At 35.7% G+C, this 17413-nt stretch overlaps 2 protein-coding genes and 1 long non-coding RNA gene across 3 annotated transcripts; 2 read left to right on the top strand and 1 right to left on the bottom strand.

The window, feature by feature from the left end:
* Window positions 1-4899: 4899 nt before the first annotated feature.
* LOC121733772 (THAP domain-containing protein 1-like) lies at window positions 4900-7460 on the bottom strand. Its single transcript, XM_042124120.1, has 4 exons — window positions 7026-7460; window positions 6829-6943; window positions 6082-6274; window positions 4900-5607 (listed from the first exon to the last, which is right to left on the bottom strand). Exons 1-4 carry the CDS (start codon window positions 7090-7092, stop codon window positions 4951-4953), a joined length of 1032 nt encoding a protein of 343 aa, XP_041980054.1. The 5' UTR covers window positions 7093-7460; the 3' UTR covers window positions 4900-4950.
* Window positions 7461-9791: 2331 nt separating this feature from the next.
* Window positions 9792-12343, top strand: LOC121733825. The gene is made up of 2 exons (XR_006036617.1): window positions 9792-10443; window positions 10522-12343. It is a non-coding gene; the product is annotated as an uncharacterized LOC121733825 (long non-coding RNA).
* Window positions 12344-15451: 3108 nt separating this feature from the next.
* LOC121733795 (ras-related protein Rab-39B) lies at window positions 15452-17272 on the top strand. The gene is made up of 3 exons (XM_042124150.1): window positions 15452-15657; window positions 15727-16078; window positions 16943-17272. Exons 1-3 carry the CDS (start codon window positions 15550-15552, stop codon window positions 17149-17151), a joined length of 669 nt encoding a protein of 222 aa, XP_041980084.1. The 5' UTR covers window positions 15452-15549; the 3' UTR covers window positions 17152-17272.
* Window positions 17273-17413: the final 141 nt, after the last annotated feature.

The following is a 17413-nucleotide window of genomic DNA, read 5'->3' as shown; positions in this document are numbered from 1 at the left end:
ATGATAGATATTATTCTGAATGTAAATATCGACTTGTCCCACAAATATATTGTTAAATAGTCAGTCCGACAAGAAAATGAAAAAAAAAACATTACTAATGGTAAGAAAGCAAAATGAGAGTGAGGGTTGCTAAAGAGCTTACGGTCGAGTTCATGGGCGTACCAAGGGGGGGGGGGGGGCAGGGGGGGCATGCCCCCCCTGGATCATGTTGACGTCCCTACTAAGTATATTATCTAGTACTTTCATCTATAAAAAATAATAATAATAAAACGAATTTTTGCCATTTCTTTGCAATACAATATTTTTACAACTTAAAATTATTATTTTTTTATTCTTTATAAACACCTAGCTTATAAAAAATCTGATTTGCCCCCCCCTGGCCCAGAACCTGAGTACGCCCATGGACGAGTTCGCAATGATCACAGGACTTAAACAAGGAGATGCGCTGTCACCTGTGCTTTTCAATTTAGTTCTGGAATATGTCCTCAAAGAAGTGATTGCACTAGACATAGGGCTAAAACTGAATGGGAAACATAGGTTGATAGGGTATGCCGACGACCTGGCATTACTGGGTGAAACTCCAGAGGAAGTGGCCAGCGTGGCCGAAGTCTTAGAAAACGAAGCCCTTAAGGTAGGCCTAAGTATAAACCGCGAAAAAACAGAGTACCTCCACATTAAACGCTATAAAAACACGTGCACAAAACGAGAAGACCGGAATATGAGAGGGACTTGTTGTAAAGGGACGAACATATTTAAATACTTAGGCTGCACCATTACCGAAACCAACACGAGACAGGAGGAAATAAACACCCGCATCCAAAACACCTTACGATGCAGCGCGGCACTTCATGGAGTGTTAGCGTCCAATCTCCTAAGTAAAAAAAGTAAGATCGCCATTAATTACGAGTCTGTAATAAGGCCAATAGAAATGTACGGATGCGAGACCTGGACGCTCACACTCGATGAAGAGAATAAATTACTGGTAGCCGAAAGAAAAATCCTCCGCAACATCTTGGGCCCGGTGAAGACAGGAGACGGAGGAACTAGAGTTGAAGACCTCATGGCTGAGCCCAATATTATTGGCGTAACAAAAGCCCAGCGACTCCGATGGCTCGGGCATGTTGCAAGAATGGAAGAGGCTCGTACCACTAAAATGGCGTTTCTTGGGCGTCCGATCGGGTACCGGTGGCTAGATGTCGTGGAGTCGGACCTGCGCGATCTTCAAGTCACAGAGTGGCAAGAAACTGCGCAAGACCGCGACAAGTGGCGCAAGCTCGTGTCGGAGGCCAAGATCCACTTTGGGTCGCTGAGCCATCGCATCGTAGTAAGTAAATAAGTAAGTAAGTACTAATGGTAAACTTCTTACTGTCAATTTCTGAATGAATAAACTTAAAAATATTCACGTGTATATTTTAATATAATATTATGAATTAAATTAATATAAAAAAATCGACGTAATTATTACAAAACATTTTAATTATTATATTATAGTTACAGGGTCACAGGGTGTAACAAAACTAAGTGATAATACTTTAGGGTGTGTACGTGTTCCTTATAGAGAGCTTTCACTGTGAAAGTAGCAGCGCTGAAATACCTTTTTTTTTTCACTTTTCTATGGCTAAGCGCCTCAGCGTCACTAGTTTCCTACATACAAAAGTTAAAAATGGTCTTCCAGCGCTGCTACTTTTACAGTGAATTCTCACACCCTAAAGTATTATCACTTAGTTTTGTTACACCTGTATAATACGTATTTTTTTTATTACAAAAAAAAAAACAATAATTTTATCTACATCAGAAATTTATTACTGCCTACATCATCATTTTTATCATAATCAAAATGTTTATTATCATTGTCATTGTCGTCTTCACCACTATCGTCGTTGCTATCATCAGATTCTATACTTAATAATATTAGAAGGTTATTGAATGAGTGGTACCTAATATTTCTGGTTAAATTTCAGATAATGGTGGGCTTTCGGGCCCATCGAACCAAAAAAATTCAAATTCCCTTCGATCAAAATCCAGCCATAATCATCAGCTGTAGTTACTTCCGTCGGATTGCGCATAATATGTGCATTGCACCATATTATGCTGCTTATGTATAATCGTATCCTCTTAATATGCTGCAAAAGTTCTTGCTTAGTGGGTGGTAGAGTTAACGCATCGCAGGACGAAATCTTCTTTTTTAAAACTTTTTCAGAATCGTTGCTGGATAATGGATATATGTATCTCGGTTTTTGGTTTTTCGGTGTTGATTTGAGACGGCGACGTTTTAAATTAATAAAAGCCTCTTGAAAAAGCATGCTCCATACGCAGCATGATTTTTGTCGGACAAGTAGACCACAATTTTTAAAATAACTTTACTACTTCAACAAATTTCAAAAAATGAAATTTGTATGTACGAAGCATGAAGCTAAGCTTCATGGTACCAAAAGTCATAGTGATTTCATAGCGACAATTCCAGGAATCAAGCATTCGAAAACGCAGTTCATTGCTCATAATCACATTAGGCTCTAGTTGTAATATGAATTCTCTTCCTTTTATATTTAATATAAGTAAATTGTATTTATGTTTATGTACTCTGTGTATCTTTAAAGGCTAAGAAACAATATTTTGCTGTACTTATTTGCCTGTTCTGGTTTTTTCTGTTTCATTATTTTATCTTGTATTTGCATGGTCGCATGAAGTCATCACCCGTGCCCGCTGCATGGCAATCAGTTTACGTTATAAGTTATAACTGTTCACATTTTTCGCCTCAACTCTGACGCTGGCAACTCCTAAATGGGGAGGCTTACGCCAAAAGAAGAAGAAGAAGAAGATTCGAAAACGCAGCAGCGCCGAAGCTTATCGCATAGAAAAGTTTGTCGGACTCATCGCAATAAAGGCACTCACAAAGTTATACATATTTTGTATACATATCAAAATAATCTTAGTTCATTGGCCTGGGGACTAATAATAATAATCTATATTAATATTATAAAGCGGAAGAGTTTGTTAGTTTGTTTGTTTGTTTGAACGCGCTAATCTCAGGAACTACTGGTCCGATTTGAAAAATTCTTTTAGTGTTACATAGCCCATTTATCGAGGCAGGCTATAGGCTATATTTTATCACGCTAATACTAATAGGAGCGAAGAAATAGAGGAAAGTGTGGATAAAACGGGGGGAAATTATTTGAAAGGGCTTATTTAAACGCGCTAATCTCAGAAACTACTGGACCGATTTGAAAAATTCTTTCAGTGTTAGATAGCCTATTTATCGAGGAAGGTTATAAATTATATTTTATCGCGCTAGGACTAATAGGAGCGAAGAAATAGAGGTAAGTGTGAAAAAAACTGGAGAAATTATTTGAAATGACTTTTTTGAACGCGCTAATCTACTACTGGTCCGATTTGAAAAATTATTACAGTGTTAGATAGCCCATTTATCGGGAAATGCTATAGGCTATATTTTAATACGCTAAGATTAATGGGAGCGAATAAATAGAGGAAAATGTGGAAAAAATTAGGGAAATTATTTGAAAGGGCTTACTTGAACGCGCTAATCTCAGGAAATACTGGTCCGTATTGAAAAATTCTCTCAGCCTTAGAGAGCCCATTTATCGAAAAAGTCTATAGGCTATATTTTATCACGTTAAGACTGATAGGAGCGAAGAAATAGATGAAAACGTGGAAAAAACGGGGGAAATTATTTGAAAGGGCTTATCTCACGAACTATTGGAGCAATTTTTCTGTTATTTGGCACAGATAAGAAGTAGACCACGTGAAGAGTCATAGGCTATTTTTCGTGGACTAATTTGTCTGTGAAATATCTAATTTACGCGGGCAAAGCTGCGCGGAATGTTATATTTCGCGTGGTCACGACATCACGCGTAAACGGCTGGACCCATTTTGCTGAAATTTGGTATAAAGATACTTTGAGTGTCGAAAAAGAACATAGGATACATTTTGTCCCGGAGTAATGTATGGTTACTGCACAATATACTTTTACGATTTGCGCGTAAACTATTCTATCTATTTTGATGGAATTAGGTATGGCAATACTTTCAGTCTCGGGAAAGGACAAGGCTACTTTTTATCCCGGAAAACATACGATTCCCGCACAATAAACTTTTATGATTCTTGCCTAAACTATTTAATCTATTTTGATGAAATTTGGCATGGAGATTGGAGATTCTAATTTGAGTCTGGGACAAGGAATGTTTTTTGTCCCGGAAAATGTGCGTTTCCCACACAATATACTTTTTTTCCCACACTTTTTTATTTGCGCGTAAACGACTCAATCGATGTCCGGGAAACTATAAATAAAGTCCACGCGGACGAAGTCGCGGGCAACAGCTAGTAATAATAATAAAGCCTTTATTTCAGAATTACTACAATGTTTATAAATGCTATGTTAGTTATCTAAGTTTATCAATTTCTGATTGCCATTTGGCAAAGGCCTCCTCTAGCCTCTTTCATTCTCGTCTGTCTCTGGCCACTCTACTCTAACTAGGGGACTAATAAGTCTACCAGAATCTGATGGCAAATTTTGATGGCATAATTTAAAAAAATATCCTTGATCATTGGATAAATTTTTATATTTGCATGTTTCACAGACAGAATCAGCCGTTTGTTTTTTCACCTTTTTCACCAGAATTGTCTACCTATGACGTCACAGTTTAATTTTAATTTGTTTCCTTGGTTAGGCTGCCTTCACATTAAGTCGCGCGGCTGCCGCACTACTCGCGACTCAATGTGAAGGCAGCCTTACTGTTTCGTGCCTTAGTTTTTTTTCTATGTAATACATGATTTTATTTATTAGTGGTTTGTCAAGGAATTGTTGTTTACATCCTTGAGTTAATTAAGAATATCCCCCATAAAATCTAAACTGTTTTTATTTACCTAACAGTAAAACGAATATTTAATTAAAATATTTCTTAATAATTAGAAAAGTTCTTAATGCTGAGGTTGTTACTGTAAAGTCACTCTACATATAAGATCAGATTCCGTCAGTTCCGATACGACTTTGACCATGTTGCTCTTGGTGAGCATGTTCTTTGGTTCACATCCGGCTGCAATCCAGGTCTCCAATACATCAGTACTCGGTAACAAGGTTCTGAGACTGTTCCTAATGTATATGTATGCTTGTGGTGAGTACTTGTAAATGCTGAGGGCAAAGTTTTTCAAGTCGTCTGTATGTTTCGTCGGCATGGCTAACACTAAGCCATTAGTATCCTCCTGAATTTTCTCCTGCAAGGAGAGTAAAATTCTAGCTTTCTTCTTTTGTTTCTGATTCAGAATGGCTCTCTTAACCTTGATGACTTCCTTCAATTTCAACAGAGCTCTGCTCTGGCGGCGATAGATTTTTAATGTTGATTTTAATTTATTTTTTAGAACTACAGCAGTCTTTTGCATTTTCTGCACTTCTGTAAAGAGTCTTAGGGTTTCCACCTTGTCTGGTACAGTTTTCATTCGTCCTTCTCTATTGATGTTGAGTCCATTGGTCAGTTTTTGCTCAGTCTCGTTGGTGTCAGCCATGATCTCATCAAAGTCCTCGAGCCGTTCGTACTCCATCTCCTCATCATCTTCTGTATCATTGTCGAAGGCCTCATCTTCAATGTATTCAACCTAAGCAAAATGGATGGATGTAAGAGACGTAAGAGAAAGTCACTTATATTAACGAAAAACACACAAAATACACTTTTTAGAAACTAAAATTATCTGCCGACATTATTCTCTTTTTTTAACAATTAAAAAACAGTTGAATTTCGAGGCGTCGCTTAGCCATGGACAAAGCATAACTTCCTTTTCCTAAGACACATTGACATTATGCTATGTTCTGTTTTGTAATGTGGTGTAATGTGTTTACATGTTGAATAAATGTTTATTATTATTATTATTATTACATTAATCTTTTTTTTACATTTCTAAAATGTTGCAAGGTGCAGTACGGCGGTGGTCGCGTCGCCAACAAAAACAATAATTGTACCACAATTTAATTCATGAAGCCCCAAGCGGCCACATCCGGCCGCGATAACAATAGATAAGCTATTGTGTCTCATTTTTCTGCCATCGAAAAGTTAATATAGCAAATGAACTTACCTCTAAAACATGTTTTGGCAACTTCAGTGATGGGACAGCTTTGCTGACCAAAACAACATTATTGTCAGCATTACATTCAAAACAATCAACGGAAAAATGTTGTACACATATGTAAGAAAAATCGGTGGGCGTCCAGTTACTTCGACCAGTCAAGTCTGTCCATATCTGTCTAAGATTATCATCTTCCGGAAATCTGAATCAGATAGAACAGGAAAGTTTTAATCAAAGGAAATGAAGCAGATATTGATCTCATTTCATAATCCCTATTAAAGACATATTTTTATAAACATTAATTTTATTTTGTTTATAAACTCTGTTTATTTTTAATGAATGTTTATACAACAAGATATGCTATTTAGCCTGTGTTGCCACTGAAGCGGAGCGGAGCGGAGCTTAGCAGTGCCCGAATTGACCAATTGTGCTATTCCAGCAGAATGACAGCGAAGATTTCATGCATGGTGATTGGTCAATTCGGCACCGCTAAGCTCCGCTTCAGTGGAAACACAACTTTAAGCATTTATTACAACAACTTAATTATTTAATTAAGATTTGACTGCTTAAAATTAGATTCAAAATATTTACAATCAATTTTAGAGCATGCTCAGTTTCTGGGCTTTTGGCAGGAATCTGTCTATTCAACAGTGTTGTTGCCAATTGCCATTGAAAGTACTAGTAAATAGATAAACTTAAGTCAAAATATTTAAATTACATTTACTGATGTGAAAGTGAGTTTTCTTCAATACTTACGGGAAAAATGAATCTGGATTTAAATTTTTGGATTCTTCACACCCTAAGACTGCACAGGTCTTGGAAATTTCTCTATCCACGTCTGTGTTCTGTTTTAATTCTGGGGCCACCATAGCTGTAAACATGTTTATTCTTAGGAAAATTGGTATGCAAATATAAACCATAGCAAAGCTTCGAATACAAATCTTTGTACATACCGACTGGGGTGGATCTTGTTTTAATTTCATCATTTTCTTTCATTTTTAATCCTTGATTAAAATTCATAACGTAACAGCCGTTTGTTATAGCTATGTAAACCACTTTTGTGCAGCATTCAATGTTACTTGAGAAGTAAAATTCATTTAGTTCTTCATTTAATCACTCCACGAGCAATTCTTAAATGAACTAGTTCATGATTTCTATGTACAAGATCTTAATTTATCAACGCCGCGCCGCATAAACTGTCCATGTCAAATTCAATAACACAACAGGTTATAATTGCGGTAGGTAATTGAAAATTTACCGCTAGGTAGACTTTATATAGAAACGCAGATGCATTTTGTCACTATCTTCAATAAAACATAATTAAATTGTATGTATATTATTTTAATATTCGAGTTTAATTAAAATCAGAGAAATAGCACCGCGCAAACTTGAAACTTGAAGCTAAATTGTCTATGGCGATTGGCGTAAATTGTTTGACAGATGTAGTATGACTTTTTTTTTTTTTTTTTTTTTTTTTTTTTTTTTTTTTTTTTTTTTTAATGGCATGCACATAGTACATTGCCAATGACGAACGGGAAAAACAATGTAAAAAATTAAATTATTATGAAAAACGAGGAATTTGGAAAAAGGAATTCAGGACAGGATCAGGAAAAAATATATATCTACAAAAGAATACTTATAATTAAATATAGAAATATCAAATCTCAATATTATTATGTAATATAAAATCAGCTAATATTTGATATATAATATATTTTCTAGAATGCAATAAGCAAATAACTGAAGTAGGAAAAGGAATTTTATTCTTTAACAATGAATCAAGGAAATGGGAACGGTTGTAAAGAGGACAAGAAAAGAATATATGGTTGACATCCCCAACCTCAGCACCACAGGCACAAGAAGAATTGTTAATTATATTAAGTCTAGCAAGATGGTCTGGCGAGCAAGTGTGGCCAAGTCTTAATCGTGATATAATACTACTACATTTTCTATTGAAATTCATACTATAAAACCATGGTTTTGATACAATTTCGGATTGAATACTATAGAAATGTGCTCCTTTTTGTTTATGACTTTGATCAAATGACGATTTCCATGACGTCTCTAAATGAATTTTGGGTAAAGTTAATAAATCAGGGTAGTAAATTTTGTATGGATTTAAGTCACCACACGTTAGTGCATCATTGGCAAGAGAATCCGCTCTAACGTTTCCTTCTATTCCACAATGACTAGGGATCCAAGCAAATGAAACTGAAGTACCTTTCTTGGTAACATCTGTTAATAACTGTCTTATATCGAATATAACAGGATGTTGTTGTTTAATTTTAAATGGATTCTTGTTAAGAGCTTGAATAGAACTTAGAGAGTCTGTAAAAATTATAGATTTTTTAAGTTTGGCTAATAAAATATATTCTAAAGCTTTTAAGATCCCTAAGCATTCTCCAGAGAATACGGTACATTCGGGAGGGAGTTTAATTTTTTGGACAATATTGTACTGGGAATGGAATACACCTACACCAACATGGCCATTAATATTACTTTTAGAAGCATCTGTAAAGATATAATGATGATTTTTAAATTGTGTATTAATTATATCATTAAATCTTTCATTGGCCCTCAAAGAGTTCTTCTCTATATTAATGGTCAGAATATTTGGAGCGGACACAAGAGCCCCATAAGAAGAAGAAAAAATCGGTAATTTAGAAGAAGAATGAATAGGTGCAGTAAGAGATTTAAATTTAAAATAGCTCACAATTAAACACGGGGTTTGTTTATTTAACCAGTATGAATTTTCGGAAATATGATAGGAAAGCGTTTGAAGTTTCGCAATAATAGGATGATCATAAAGCTGAAGGCATCGAAAGAGATATTTGTCGGATAAATATTGACGGCGTAAATGTAAAGGAGGATCATAACATTCAACCTGCAAAGCGTTGATTGGACTAGATTTCATTGCTCCACATATAATTCTGAGGCATTTACTTTGGATTTTGTCTAAAGATTTAAATCCTGATACACGTCTAGGCTCCAAAAGGAAAGAGCCATATTCTAATATGCTGCGAATCAAAGCATTATACACTAATTTTAGATAAAATGGATGGGCACCCCACCATACGCCTGCTAGACATCTGATGATATTTACATTTTTTTCGCATCTACTTACAACATAATCACAATGTGGAATTCCGGAAAGCTTTTCATCCAGGATGACACCTAAAAATTTATGATGGTTTTTTTGTGAAAATATGATAATGTTATCAAAAAATACTCTAACTTGAGGAGTTACGCGCATTCGACTAAAAAGAACTATGGAGCTTTTAGTTGGGGATAAATCTAGGCCGTGGTTGTCCAACCAACGCTTAAGAAAATGCAAGGCTCTTGTTAGCTTAGCGGAAGCATCATCAGCATTATTCCCTACAACATATAAGGTCAGATCATCCGCATACTGCGAAATATCAACATCCAACAACTCTGCAATGGCCAATTCTAAATCATAAGTATATATGTCATATAACAGAGGGCTCAAAACTAAGCCTTGTGGTAAACCTTTGGTAACAATTCTTATGTATTTACGGCCATTATTATAGAAAATAATATATCTATCAGTTAACAGGTTTATAATAAATGAAATAATTTTTTTAGGAATTTTTAGACGTCTTAGTTTCTGTTTCAATATTGATATAATAACACTATCATATGCATTAGAAAGATCTAAAAAGGCCGAAAGAACGAATTTATTTGCGCTGAAAGCTAATCTTATGTCGGTGGTAAAAGAACTTAAGTTGTCATATGTACTTTTATTACGCCGAAAACCATATTGAGATGAAGAAAGCAGGCAGTTACTTTCAACGAACCACTCCAGGCGGTTTTTGACTAAATGTTCAATTATTTTTAGAAGAACAGACGAGAGGGCTATTGGACGATATGAAGATGAGAGGGAAGGATCTTTGTTTGGTTTCAAAATGGGTAACACTAGTTGACATTTCCACTCTGATGGAATATTGCCAGATTCAAAAATTGAGTTAATGATTCTAAGATAAACTGATAAACTGTTTTCGTTTAGATGAGAAATAAATGAATAATAAATACCATCAGGCCCAGGAGAGGAATCCGATACATACGAAAGTACATTTTTTAATTCGGCCATGGTAAAGGAGGAATTTAATTCTGAAGACTCTTCATTTTCATCTATTGTACTATTGTTATGAAATAGGTTAGGAAGATTGACTGTAGGAGGAGCAAGCTTGTCAAGAAAATCATTTGCAATAGAACTAGGAAGAGAAACAGAATGAGAAGTATTGTATGCAGATTTGAACCTCCTAATATTTTGCCAAACAACAGTTGGAGGAGAATTCGGGGACAGAGAGGAGCAAAATTTTTGCCAACTTTCAGATTTTTTCTTTTTGAAAAGTAATTTGGTGCTATTTATAATGTTTTTCAATGTCCAATAATTTTCAAGAGACATATTTGTACTATACATTCTTTCAGCCTTCTTTCTCCTTTTTACAGCTTCCGTACACTCTTTATCCCACCACGGTGGGCTGGGAATGGAAGATGATTCATTTTTTATTGGAAAAACTTCATTAGCACTTTCTATCAAGACATCTGTAAAAACGAGAGCATCAATAGAGTCATCTTCATTTGGAAATATCTGTGACAGTTTTACATCAACTTTACTACTGAATTTCTTCCAACATTTATCGGTGACATTATTAAGGTTATACCTGGGAAATAATCTGACATTTTGAATAGGAGCCTGAGAATTATCAAAAGGAGAGGTAGTTAATATGGGGAAGTGATCGCTTCCAAAAGTGGATGATAGAACCGAAGATGTTAATTGTGTTACAAACTGTGAGGAGCAAATAGTCAAATCAACAACGCTTTTGCCTTCTGTTGGACTAGTGCGCCTTGTGGGCTCACCAGAATTTATAACACATAGATTATTCAGATCTAAAACACTTAGCAGCTTGTTACCATAACTATTAGTAATGGAGCTTCCCCATGACTGGTGATGACAATTAAAGTCACCTGTTATAATTAAAGGTCTTGGTAAAGAGCTTAAAATGTTATTAAATTCATTTAAAATATTAATAGAGGCATGGGAAATATATACAGAGACAAAACATATATTATTTACACTAATTGCTATAATAGATAGCTCTGAACTATGTACAGGGATATCAATAAGGCTAAAAGGGTAGTTTTTCTCAAGGAGAAAGGCTACACCACCATAGCCGTCTAACCTATCTTCTCTAATTGTATTATAATTCTTAAATCTAAAAGTATTACTTGGCCTAAGCCAAGTTTCTGAGAAAGAAAATAAAAAAGGATTATAATTTCTTAATAAATAAGCTATGTCACTTTTTTTATTAACTACACTTCGAGCGTTCCACTGAATGATCTGGGCCATATTGTAGAATATTAATTATACATTGAATTAAAGGGGCAACGATGGACGGTATATTATCGTTCTGTGAGTGGGTTTGTAATAATGATATTACATCTGTAAGTGAAGAAAGTTCATTCTTGTAATTGTTTATTATACCTTTATTGTATTCATGTACTGGTGTTGTGTTTTTTTCTAAATTATCAAAAGAAAACTCTTTTACCACATTGTTATGGGCAATTTTATCATAACCTTTCATTGGTCTATAAGGAGCACGAGGCTTAGCAACTACAGTTTTTTTGTATGATCTATTATCAGATGAACTATTATTATTATTAGTAGATAAATTAAATTTAGGAGTGGATAGTGTATCTGAATAAGATTTATATGAGGAAGGAATTTCTTTATTGGCCTCTGCATAAGAGACACAATGTTCAGCCATGTGTATTTTTATAGATTTTTGCCTATTAAACTCTGGGCATATTTTGTTATTAGCCATATGATGGCCAGAACATAAGCAACAGAAATATTCATGCTCATTAACACTACAAGAATCCATATCATGTTCCTGACCACACTTGATACACCGTGATTTTGACCTACACTGAGCTTTGGTATGTCCATACCGACAACATTTGAAGCATTGTATAGTGGGAAAGATGTAGAGCTCAACTGGTAGTGAATTATAACAAATAAAAACTCTTTTTGGCAGAACCCTACCATCAAAGTATACAACAACTGACTGAGTCGGTTTCCATACAGGAGAACCCTCCACCATTGTTTTATAATTTAAGCGTCTGACCTTCACAACTTTACCACTACCGGTAGGTGTAGAAATGTTATTTATTATTTCCTCAGGTGACCATTCAACTGGTATACCCCTCACAATACCTATTCTAACGACATTAAAAGATGGTATAAAAGCTTCATAATTATTGTCAGCGAGTATTGAATTATTAATAAATGTATTAGCATCTTTGTAATTTTGAAATGAAACAGAAATTCTGTTCCGACCAATTTTTTTTAGAGAGCCATTAATAATATTATAAATGTTATTTTTAATTAAAAAGTCACCAAAGGTGATGGGGTGTAGTTGCGTACCATCAGAGACATTTTTTGTAACTTTTTGTACATGAATTAAATAAGGGGAAACATCATTTTCATTATATAAATTTCTGCCAATATGTTTTCTTTCTGTCTCAGGTGCTGAGGCTGAGGATACACGCATGCTAGCAGCATTATCCTTTTCAAGTATACACTTACAATTAATACGATTTCCCGCGCTATCTCTAGTTACTTTGTTACATTGTTTGCACGTCAGCTCGTCAATAAAATCATTACGAGATCGTTTGTACGTTCTTTGACTTATTGACTCTTCTGTGTCCATATTATTGGACTCATCAAAATCCAACGTAACAAAATAACCGGGCTGTGGAATTGGGCCACAAAAATTCCCGCCTCCGGGATCCGGAGGTCGATTCATAGTACAAAAATAAATACACTTACCGAGAAGAAAATATAAAATAAACTAGAAAGATAATTAAAACTAAATATTTACAAAAATATGTACAATATTCCCGCACTGAACACTAATAAACAAATAAAATTTAAGAAAAACACGACCGCCCGCGTTCGAGTTTCCCGCCGTCCCTAGTATGACTTGTGTCTTGACTCTTGACGTAGCAAGTGTGTTCCTAAACTTTTAAGAGTTAGTGCGCAGAGTGTGAGTTTTTTGTTTCATATTCGATCTTGAACGCGTTTGGCGTTTACTAAGATTTTGTATGGGATTACTCACCTGTCTCAGTGGGCTGGGCTCACCCTCACTCCCGTGAGCATCGCTAGGTGGCGCCGCGCCGTACTAATCCCATACAAAATCTTAGTAAACGCCAAACGCATTCACGATCGAATGTAAAACTCACACTCGCGACTCGGCACATAGCTGTCTAAGTCATGTCCCAGTAGCCAATAAATTAAGTTTTCTCGTCAAATCTCACCAGCCAATATACTGTTAAGAGTTTCAGAACACATCCTTGTTTTTTGTTTTGCTTACTCCATAGTTTTGCTCATGCGTCTGTTTGTCTATGGTTAGATAAACAAAGCGGCTTTTAATCTGTGGTATTCGAAGGGATGTACTTGTTATATTATGATATTCGATTATCAAAGTTATCAATAACAAGTCGATATATATAAATTATAAACCACAAAATCAGATAATATAATATTACAATGAAGTTGAAAATCAAACACAGTTACAACTCTATTGTTAAAGCACTATTTTTTTCGAAATTTCAACTGTGATTTTAAAATTATAACGCTATATATTGTCCCCAGTTTCGTGTGAACTATTTAAATAATAAATTCCATCGAATAATAAAAACTATGGAAGAGTATATAACTGTGTCAAAAATTTGTTCTGGTTCTACAAAATGTGACCCGAATACATGCATACTTTAGCAAAAAGAGACCCGAATACATGCAAGAATTTTGTGTAATTATAGAAGTGACAATTATTGTCAACGGCTTTATTTTGTCAATTTGAATAGTGTTTCGTAGCTATTGCCATATTATTATTTATTATTTTAGTGTGCAAAAAGAACCTTGAGAACCAAATTCAAAACGATTGAAGTATGGGAGTTATGTTTCTTTAGATTTTATTATTCATAGATAAATTCAGAACAGTGCTTGATCGGACGGACCGTACTGTTAGGCCAGTGTCACAACTCACAACTAGCCGGTTTTTTGCCGACTCCGAACGCGGAACGACAGACTGGCGACTAAAGTAGTGTATCTGTCGCAGTTGACTGGTTAAAAAAGCCATTCAATCAAACAGCTAGCCCTTTGACTGAACAACGCCATTTAATCACACGGCTTTACGTCGTTTAGCCGACTTGTTGACAACAACGTTCAACACTACAGCTAGACAACGCTTGGCTAACTGGTTAAATAACAAATTAACTAGGGTGACCATTAGTTTAATATGTAATTTGGGAGAATAGGAAAACTTTTTGTATTTTATTGAAAGATTATTCTCGGATTAAGTTCAAGGGGTGACCAAAAGTTTAATGCAATAAGTAAAAATTAAAAATTTGACTGAACGGCTATTTAAACCAGTCGGCTGCGACATATCCATTATCTACTAAGTTGGTTGGGATAAAATATGTTATTGTAAAAAAAAATTACACCCTATTTTTTTTAGTTTAATAGACTCTTCTAATAATACATAAGCCCTGGAAAAAATTTGGCAGGAAGGTTTAATTGTACCCTGTATATTCGAATATCATGCATGTCATGCATAAAGCATGCATGTATACGGTACACAATTTTGTGTGAGTATAGAAGTGACAATAATTATTGTCAACGGCTTTATTTTGTAAATTTGAGTGTTAGTGTTTTTTTTTTATGAAATAAGGGGGCAAACGAGCAAACGAGTCACCTGATGGAAAGCAACTTCTTCGCCCATGGACACTCGCAGCATCAGAAGAGCTGCATGTGCGTTGCCGGCCTTTTAAAAGGGAATAGGGTAATAGGGGAGGGTAGGGAAGGGAAGGGAATAGGGGAGGGTAGGAAAGGGAATAGGGTAGGGGATTGGGCCTCCAGTAAACTCACTCACTCGGCCCAACACAGCGCAAGCGCTGTTTCACGCCAGTTTTCTGTGAGAACGTGGTATTTATCCGGTCGAGCCGGCCCATTCGTGCCGAAGCATGGCTCTCCCACGTACGTGTTTCGTAGCTATTGTCATATTTAGTGGGCGAAAAGGAACCAAATTCAAAACGGTTGAAGTATGGGAGTTAGGTTTCCTTAGTTTTTATTATTTGTAGGTTAAGAGTTATGACGTACAAAAAAGTGCAGGATTTTGCTGTGTGAACCAAGCCTCACAATGTTTAACTCACACGTGAGGTGGGAGTTGGGAGTCCCAACTCCCACCTCACGTGTGAGTGTGATGCCCAACTTGGGACTCGGAAAGTCAATATCGATTGAATCTACTTGCCAATTTCTGCGGCCGCGGTAGGTACTTCACTATCAGATGTCAAACTCAAACGTCAATTTCCCATTTCTGAATTCTGGTGTAATCATTTGTGTGCACAAAAATTGACGAATCCTTTGTTGTTCTTGAATTTTATGTGGTGAAAATGGTAGATCCAATATTCGATTACCAATTTAGGCTCATTCTAATCGGCGACAGCACGGTCGGGAAGAGTTCGCTCCTGAAATATTTCACTGATGGAAAATTCGCGGAGGTAAATCTATTGTTTTTGTTGTTGTATAACGTTTCCTTGGGATAGGTAAATATTACGTCTCAATTTTAGCTCTCCGATCCGACGGTCGGCGTGGACTTTTTCGCTCGTATTATCGAGGTTCAGGACGGAACTAGGATTAAACTGCAGCTGTGGGATACGGCGGGGCAGGAGAGGTTCAGATCCATAACGAAATCGTACTACAGGAATTCGGTGGGTGCACTATTGGTGTACGACGTGTGCAACCGGTCGAGCTTCGAGCACATACCGCTGTGGATGGTGGAGGCAAGAAGACACATCGAGCCCCACAGACCCGTGTTTGCCCTGGTTGGCTGCAAAGTAGACCTCGTAGGCACAGACAATAAGAATGGTGCGAGAAGAGAAGTGCCCTATGAGGAGGCTAGAATGTTTGCTGAAGAAAATGGTAAATAACTTTATGTATCAAGTTTTTTCTGTGTCTTTAAAATGGTAATTACTAATATAATATTATGCGAATGACTGGCATATTTTTAAAGAGTCTTAACAAGTCTTGGATTAAGTTAATAAAAGCGAATTAAAAGTCTCTACATGATTAAATATAAATTTTTTACAAGGTTAAGTCAATTGTTTTTGTATTTATGATTTTAATTGTTTCATACATTTACACACTTGAAAAAATATTTGTTGAAGAGCTCTAATTGGAGTACTACTTTAACAGTGTTGCCAGATTTTTTTTGTGCCAATTCGGGAATTTGGAAGTTTTTGAGTGAAAAAGCGGGATTCTTCAGTCAAAAGCGGGACAAAGTAAAAAAATATAAAAAATTGAATTTTTATCTTTTTATTTGCGTTAAAATAACGTTTACGTGACAAGAGATAGCAAAAGTAGCCAAAGAAAATACACCCCTCTACTTCCCATCTTCATTATCTTCATTACGCACCTTTCTTTCTCAGCACGCTGCACGTACGTTCGGGCTTTCCCCGAAAAGCGGGACTGAGCCTGGCCCGCGTGGGACATTTAATTTTGATGCAAAAATCAGGACGTCCCGCCAAAATCGGGACGTCTGGCAACACTGTACTTTAACCACCCACTTTAACTATTGTAGTACTGTTACTTTTAAAATTACATAAAAATATTTAATATAATTAGTCTGCTGTTAGTATAAAATGCAACAAATGATTTTAATTTAATAACAATAATTTTCTTTTTTATTAAATTTACTAAAACAGAATTTAAGAAGGCTGTAGCATACAAAATAAAAAAATTGATGGTACTGGTAGCTTAAATAACATACTCATAAAAATGTTTCAGGTCTCCATCACATAGAGACATCTGCGAAATCTGGTCATAACGTCGAACAAGCTTTTATACTGGTCGCACAAGAAGTGTACAACCGCATACAGTCAGGTGAATACAAAGTCGAAGATGGATGGGACGGCATAAAGACGGGCTTCAACAGACCTAACGGTATGGACTTTAATCTACTGGAAGCTGAGACTGTGCAGTCTACCTGCTGTTAGAGTATATTCTATTGTACATAGATGACTTAAGTGTGTTGAAGTAAGGGAAGGCTAGATTGTCCCTTTCACATTTTGTATTTGCAAGGAGTTTGCAAGATTTAAAATAAGAAGAAAACTCTATGTCACATTTTTGTTTAATACCTACCTGGTTTTATTTTACAATGGTGACTGGATTTTGGAAAGTTGGAAAAGTCAATAATATATTCGAAGATTAATTGTAAATCTTCATCATAATTTTATTTACAATCAAATTGAATAATAG

This window comes from Aricia agestis, chromosome 14 (assembly GCF_905147365.1).
Source record: "Aricia agestis chromosome 14, ilAriAges1.1, whole genome shotgun sequence".
Lineage (NCBI taxonomy): Eukaryota > Metazoa > Arthropoda > Insecta > Lepidoptera > Lycaenidae > Aricia > Aricia agestis.
This window is presented reverse-complemented; position numbering and strand designations above follow the sequence as displayed.

Bases quoted from the DNA above. Each gene is read 5' to 3' on its own strand.
- LOC121733772 (XM_042124120.1), bottom strand. From the start codon at position 7,092: ATGAATTTTAATCAAGGATTAAAAATGAAAGAAAATGATGAAATTAAA. The intron at 6,275-6,828 runs GTAAGTATTGAA...TATCTGATTCAG, and splicing joins AATCCAGATTCATTTTTCCC to ATTTCCGGAAGATGATAATC. The intron at 5,608-6,081 runs GTAAGTTCATTT...CATTTTGCTTAG, and splicing joins TGCCAAAACATGTTTTAGAG to GTTGAATACATTGAAGATGA.
- LOC121733795 (XM_042124150.1), top strand. From the start codon at position 15,550: ATGGTAGATCCAATATTCGATTACCAATTTAGGCTCATTCTAATCGGC. The intron at 15,658-15,726 runs GTAAATCTATTG...TCTCAATTTTAG, and splicing joins CTGATGGAAAATTCGCGGAG to CTCTCCGATCCGACGGTCGG. The intron at 16,079-16,942 runs GTAAATAACTTT...AAAATGTTTCAG, and splicing joins AATGTTTGCTGAAGAAAATG to GTCTCCATCACATAGAGACA.